Consider the following 6789-nt stretch of genomic DNA (forward strand, 5'->3'; position numbering starts at 1 on the left):
AAAAAAAACAAAAACCCCAGCCACTGGAATGCTGACGCGTAGATGCCTTTTGGTCCCGGTTGGAGCCACCAACCGGGACCAAAGGCCCCCTGACTGGGCTCGGCGCACAGGGCCACGTGGAGGCACATTGGTCCCGGTTCGTGTTTGAACCGGGACTAATGGGTAGAGGTATTAGTAACGACCCATTAGTCCCGGTTCATGAACCGGGACTAAAGACCCTTACGAACCGGGTCTATTTGGTGTTTTTCTACTAGTGTCCCCTCTCTACAACCATAAGATAGTGTTCTTTCCTTCCAATCATTAACAAGTTTCTATATTCTCTCTATGAGACGTTTGAGGCAATCAATCCGGAGACCCAAATATTTATCAGAGAGAGATTCAGTCATCATATCAAGTATCTGGCACACATCCACTTTGTTATCCACATCTGTATTCGGACTGAAGAAAATAGATGAGTTTGCTGCACTAACCAATGGACATGAAGTGGCACAATATTCATCCAAAATTTTCTCTTTTGCGGCTGCTTTACCAAACTATGGCCCTGCGACAAACGTTTCTCTTTTGCATGTAAGCATCTTACTCACTCATAAAATGGAGGGACCATTAGCAACTACAAAAGTACACACCAAGATGACTAGAGATGCCTTAAGTGTACTAATCTTACTAGACGAGATGCAAGATTGGCAGTAAAGCACCGACATCACAAATTCAACAAGTTGTTGACTCCATGGAACATAACTGATTCGGGGCCCAGCTAACATTATATTCCGGATGAAACCGAGTCATGCTTTTGGGGTGCAGATTCTGATACATTCTTTTGGGTTGGAGGTACCTTCCCTTTAGAGTTTCCCGATCCTTCAAACTTCATGCATATCTAGAACATGCATGAATTTGTTTGCAGGTTTAAATAGTATATTTTTTTTCATTTCTGGTTATATTGACTGTTTGCACCATAATGCCCCATGTGCAACCCAAGACGACACATATCTCTCTCTCTCTCTACCTATAAGAGCAAGATCTCTCTCCCCCTCTCTCTCTCTCCCTCCCTCCCTCCCTCCCTATAAGAGCAAGATGTGACATGCTCTAGGACATTTAGGAAGTAGCCTCCCGCTAGCAATGCCATTGAAACAAGACATGTCAATATGGTAGGATTATGAAGCATCGGGAGTCAGTTTCATGCCGAATCGGTTATTCGACCCTACTTTAGCTTAGCCTTTCATGACATCAATCTAAAAGGTGTGAATAAGAACGTATCTACAGGTCACCAATGGATCTGGTTCGGTAGACAACAATGAACAACAAGTATGATGTCTATTTGTCGTCTAGGACAAGCCAGCTGGTAGAAAAGTACCGGGGAGCATGATGGGTTCACTCCAAATGTGTCCAAATCCATAGAAGAAAAATAGCAGAAGTGCAAGGCCAGAATTCAGGCAAAAACTAAAACTGGTAGTTATGTCAGGAGGACCTATAAACCGGGGGTGTTCAAATAAAACTAATGTTTGCGGGATTGTAAGGTCCAGCGTGTTGCGAGGTTCAATGCCGACCTGCCTGTTGAGCCTGCCTTTGCGCGGTTGCAATGACAGTTCTATTTCTTAATTAATACACAACACCTTTTAGAAAGAAATAAACTTGTCTTTTGGAGGTGATTATGTGGCAACACATTCTTTTTATGATGAATTGCCAAGGACTAGACCCTAAAGGAAACAAAATAGATAGATGTATGTTACTGCGCCAGCGCCATCGGCATGACAGTGCCCAGCATCAGCGCATCCCACACCAGGAGTAAAGCACTAACATGGCGAACTTACCAAGTTGCTGGCTCCACAGAGCTAATAGATCTAGGAATCAGGACCCAGTGATTCCTGATGAAACCCAGTCATTGCAAATAGTTGTGCACGTTAAGTCATTGCAAATAGTTGTGCACATTCGGTTCGCATTCTGACATGTAGATACACGTTAGTATCACTTACTAAAAGGTTAAATTACATTGCACAAAATTTTTCAATAGAATTCACGAATGAGAGGGGCTGATGAGAGTCGGAAACCGCAACTGAACTCATTGCACTGAACAAAGGTAAGAATCGATAACAGAACTGGCATCATCGATCAAACAATATAAGAGCCTCAACTCAGTTCAGCAGAATCATCAGTGTCATGACATAGTGCCTCACACTATATGAAGTGTTTTCTCATGCTGCTTCGGAACGTCGCCTCGTTCTGCCAGAAGATCCATCAACACTTTGTTCAGGTGACCGGTCAAGGTCCGAATGACATGGCATGGTATGTCCTATGTTGCACAGCTCAAGAGGAAAACTTGACTTGCCTATGTCCCATCCTGTACAAAATAGATGAAATGCTATGCAGGGGACTAGAATGATCCCAAGCAGCAGTACTTCTTCCCTATCTTTCCAAGTTTGCCGATAGATCGATTTCTCCTGGGAGACGTCGAGCTTCCATGCGAGCTACTGGAACCATTTGAATGGCTTTGTTCTACATGGCTGTTTGAAGAACATGAAGACACAGGAGGATGGGGATCCAGACACTGCTCGTTTGAATGTTGATCTCTTTCAGAATCTGACGCTGCCTTTTCCAGTGATGTTCCAGCCACCATGGCACCATTATCATGGTTGTGAACCAACCCTGTAAGTACAGATGCATTAACTTCACTTGTCAGCAAACTATTGTAGAGACAGGGGAAAGAAAAAACAGAGGGTCTTATCTATAGTACTGTAACTGTCTAGACTAGAGTAAACGAACATCCAGTTACATATTACTGTTATAATCTCAATAACTAATAGCATTGACAAACCAACCCCAGCCCTCCCAGGAGAAAAAGGCCACACAGTGGGACTAACTGTAATTGCCAAACTGGCTTTGCTGAAAGTTCCATAGACTCATTCATCATGTGGGTACATTACAGTGGGACTTCATAGTTGCAAAATTTAACTGTTCTAGGTTTCTAAAAGATTCTTCGTGTGGCTACACTCACAAAGTTTTGGGAACATACTACACGAGGATCTAAAGAAACCTCTTAAATTCAAAACAAGTGAGGCAAGTGTCATCTTACCTTGTTCTGGTGGACTGATAACCACGCAATCAGATTTAGTAGGTCCAGCTATGTTATGGTTGCAGTCCTGATGTATTTCTCTAGTTGTGTTTTGGTCATTCAAAAGCTCTCTCAGTAATGCATCAGAGTCAAAGTACTCTTCAGACCGTCTACTTGAAAATTCGGAAGTCGATGCAGAGCCATCTGAGCTTAATAGATCTTTCATTTCTATGTAGTCCTCATTAGCAAGAGCATTCACAAAATCTACGCCATCTGCAGTACTATAATCTTCATAAATGTCCTTTCCTTCTATTGAAGAGCTATTTTGCTGGCTTGAAGATACAATCTGACATATGTAAATTGAGGGATTCATCAAGATTACAGGTCAAACTAACATAAATGACATACCATTGAGTTTATATTGCAGAAAACTAGTAAGCAGTGAATGGCACGAAGTTGAATACCCTGATAAGCTACATTTTTTCGTATGGTTTTTGAATGAATCCAAGAATCTGCAAGACTGATTCTTCAAATAAAGAGGTGATTTACAATAAGAGGATCCTGGGAAACTACTTTCCAATTTAAAATGAAAAAGCAGCAAAGAGTTCAAACAATCCAGACCATATAATTTATCCTAGCATAAGGACAAACAGAGAGCAGGTGGTACTGCAAATGCTAAACATTGATACATTGTAGAAAAAAGAAATTATGATATACCTTTGAGTTTACTGCAACATTCTGCTCTTCCATGTCAGCAAGATATTGAAGATAAGATTCCAAGTGATCACTAGGAGCATTAGTACTCAGAGATAGCAGTTCATCTTCAGTATTTAACTTTTTGCTCCCCTGCATGAATATTGTACACAAAGACTTGTACTCCTGCCAGGAATACCGAAGGCGTCAGTCATCGACCCTGGTTGATAGCTAGGTACATGTGTGTAACTTTTAATCAGGGAGAAACATGGGCTACCTGTTGTACATTAGCTTCGTCATTCTGTTCTACCAGATATTCATGCATCAACCACTGAGTTCTCTTACCAGATGGTGCTTCGCCTTCATAAAACTCCAGACTAAATTTCACACCAGCAGTAGATTTACTTGTTGGTATTCTGAGAACATCTATGCACTTCCAGTATCCACCTTTTGCCTTTCTAATATCTGACTCGCCATTGCCATAGGGCTGCTGATCATCTGACTGGTTCAGGTACCATATGTTCCCTGTAAGATGAGTTATCTTGTCATGTATCTAGTAGCAACTCAATTAGAATTAGCACGGATTTAAGGCAAACACATGGATGTCAGAAAGGGGAAATAATACCTAGTCAAACACAACCACAGAATTAACCAAATTAAATACTCAAACTACATGCTAACAAGTTTTGATAAGGTAGTAAGTTGCTGCTTTATGCTAGAGACTTATCAGCTATGTGCAGTTTATCCAAAAGTACCTAAAACAACTGGATTAAGTACAATATAATCATTCTCGCAGAAGCAAGTACAACATAGTGAATAACAGCATGAATTCAGGCTGCAGGAGTATCTACAGCACCATTTACATATCATAATTATTATCTTGTGCATCACTAGGTACTAACCAGGGGAGGAGTCGAGTGGATGAATGAGAGTAAGGTCCATGCCCACAAGTACGTTCTCTGGCAGGGAGTCCTCGGCCTTCCTCTCTGCTAAGAATCGCACAAGTTCCTCATCGCTCCAAGAATCACTGATACTGTAGTTCATTCCTGTTGGTGTACCAAGTGGCGGACACATGATTGTCCTGGAAAAGATGTCCAGCTTCAGCAAGGAGCTATAAAACGAGACACGTGACATCTCTAGCAAACACGCAATGCTTAACACTATGCCATGTCTAAAATTGCCTAAAATGCTAGTGCTGTAGGAAATTAATTCGCTTGCATTTCCTTCAGATCAAATGATGATGCTCCATTGCAAAAGTGTGAACAGTACATCGTTTCCAGTGAGTGAGAAAATTGAAGGTTATCAGTTAAAACAAACACAAATTCACAAAGTCCAGCACCATCATAACAAAGGTTCCATTTCTCAGGGCTCGGAGAAATACAATTCAACTTTGGTGGCAGAAAGATTCATCAGACAGTGGATCCTGACATGAAAGGTGACAGAGCAATCTACACCCCTACTGCAGTTTGTTTGCTAGAAGAAACCTACTGCACTCATGGGAGCCAGTGTTGGCTGGGGTAAAATCAGAGGGACAGAGAGACAAGAACAGAGCACGCACAGGCATGCACTTTATTTTCTTTATCACAGTTCATTTACGCGGACAAGAAACGAATACAGTTATGATCCTTCTGCAAAGACCAACAAAATCAAACATCCAGAGACAAACAGCAGGTCCAAGAACGCCCAAGAAACATCCGAGCGAGCCATTCCGCGCATGAACCCAGGCGAAAATAGAGGATGACTCGGAACAGAAGCAGAGCAAAATGCCCCTGTTCTCTTCCCCGCATGGCGCCAGGCGAAAAATCTCCCCCAAACAAACCACGCGGTACTTCGTAGATAACAAGCCCTACCAGATTCACGAAGGCAGGAACACGCGCGAATCGTAGGGCGCCGCTCCGGATGAGCCAAGAATCGCCCCCGAATGTCCCGCTACCTGAACGGCGCCGAATCAAGAACCTGACCCCCTCCCCACAGAACAAGCACGCGCGCGACGCCCGCCGCCGAGGCGGCCTGCCCCGACTACAAATCCCGGCCCTGAACCAAGGACAGGAGCGGCTAAACCTCACGGGAATGGGCGGATCTGCCCAAAGCGGGAGGGGGGATGGGAGGATTTGCTCACCCGGAATCGAAGCGCGGCGACGTGGGTGGCGTGGCCTGTGCCAGCACGGCGGTGGTGGCGGCGGTGGCTGCCGTCTGCCGGAGTCGGGGGCGAAGGGAGCGAGAGGGACGCGTGCCAGTGTACCAGCGGTCAGGTAGGCGTGGGCGGCCGCGTGGGCGAAAGCGTCAGTTATTATATCCCCGTGGGCAAGACTCCCTCGTTGACTGGTGCAATTTGTCCATCTGCCAGATGGGCCGGCTCCGCACCTGGACGGGTGGGACAGGGCATGGGTGGGGCCCACATGTCATTTGACAAGTGTTTCACGTGTGTGCAAAGTTTTATGATGGTAGTCCATGCTCCAAAATAACTCTTTTTTAAAGCATTTTCGAGCACTGGCATTATTATTATTTTTGTCCGCGCACCCATGAATGTCATTTCACCACCAAGATTTTCTTGCGGCCAGAACACTAAGCAAATGTTTGTTGTTGTTTTTGGATTTTCACTGTTCATGCCGCGTGCATGCATGTGTGCTGGGGACTAGAAGCACACTTTTGAAAATCTAGCCCCTCCCTCCTGTCGTCAGCCAAGGATGGTGTATTAGGGCTAACGCCAATGGCGCTTCACCTCTGAACCTGAACTTCTACCTCTGAAGGACCGCGCCACCCGCATCTAGGGTTCGTCCGCCGGTCGTGTTGACCGGCTGCTTTAGAAGTCTTTCCCCCGAGCTTTGCTCCGGGGTTTTCTCTCTCCCGCCGGTCATCTTGATCGCGCGGTTTCTGTTTGGTTTTCCGATCTATTCTTGATCGGTTTGCGTCGCCCACCGCCGCCGTCGACCCTGAGAGCCTCTATTCCGACCCCGGCGCGACCAGCCGGCCTCTCCTCCGACCAGGCGGCCACGCGCGCCGCGCCACCCGCACCTAGGGTTCGTCCGCCGGTCGTGTTGACCGGCTGC

General features: G+C 45.2%; 1 protein-coding gene across 1 annotated transcript; it reads right to left on the minus strand.

Moving 5' to 3' along the window:
* Positions 1–1950: 1950 nt before the first annotated feature.
* LOC119361988 (protein ATAF2-like) lies at positions 1951–5989 on the minus strand. The gene is made up of 6 exons (XM_037627165.1): positions 5859–5989; positions 4642–4820; positions 4017–4264; positions 3764–3925; positions 3068–3392; positions 1951–2640 (listed from the first exon to the last, which is right to left on the minus strand). The coding sequence occupies exons 2-6, from the start codon at positions 4811–4813 to the stop codon at positions 2369–2371; spliced, it is 1179 nt and encodes a 392-aa protein (XP_037483062.1). The 5' UTR covers positions 4814–4820; positions 5859–5989; the 3' UTR covers positions 1951–2368.
* Between the last annotated feature and the right edge of the window lie 800 nt (positions 5990–6789).

Source organism: Triticum dicoccoides, chromosome 2B, assembly GCF_002162155.2.
Source record: "Triticum dicoccoides isolate Atlit2015 ecotype Zavitan chromosome 2B, WEW_v2.0, whole genome shotgun sequence".
Classification (NCBI taxonomy): Eukaryota; Viridiplantae; Streptophyta; class Magnoliopsida; order Poales; family Poaceae; genus Triticum; species Triticum dicoccoides.

Bases quoted from the DNA above. Each gene is read 5' to 3' on its own strand.
- LOC119361988 (XM_037627165.1), bottom strand. From the start codon at position 4,813: ATGTGTCCGCCACTTGGTACACCAACAGGAATGAACTACAGTATCAGT. The intron at 3,926-4,016 runs GTAGCCCATGTT...TATTCCTGGCAG, and splicing joins ACGAAGCTAATGTACAACAG to GAGTACAAGTCTTTGTGTAC. The intron at 2,641-3,067 runs GTAAGATGACAC...CTGTACTTACAG, and splicing joins TATCAGTCCACCAGAACAAG to GGTTGGTTCACAACCATGAT.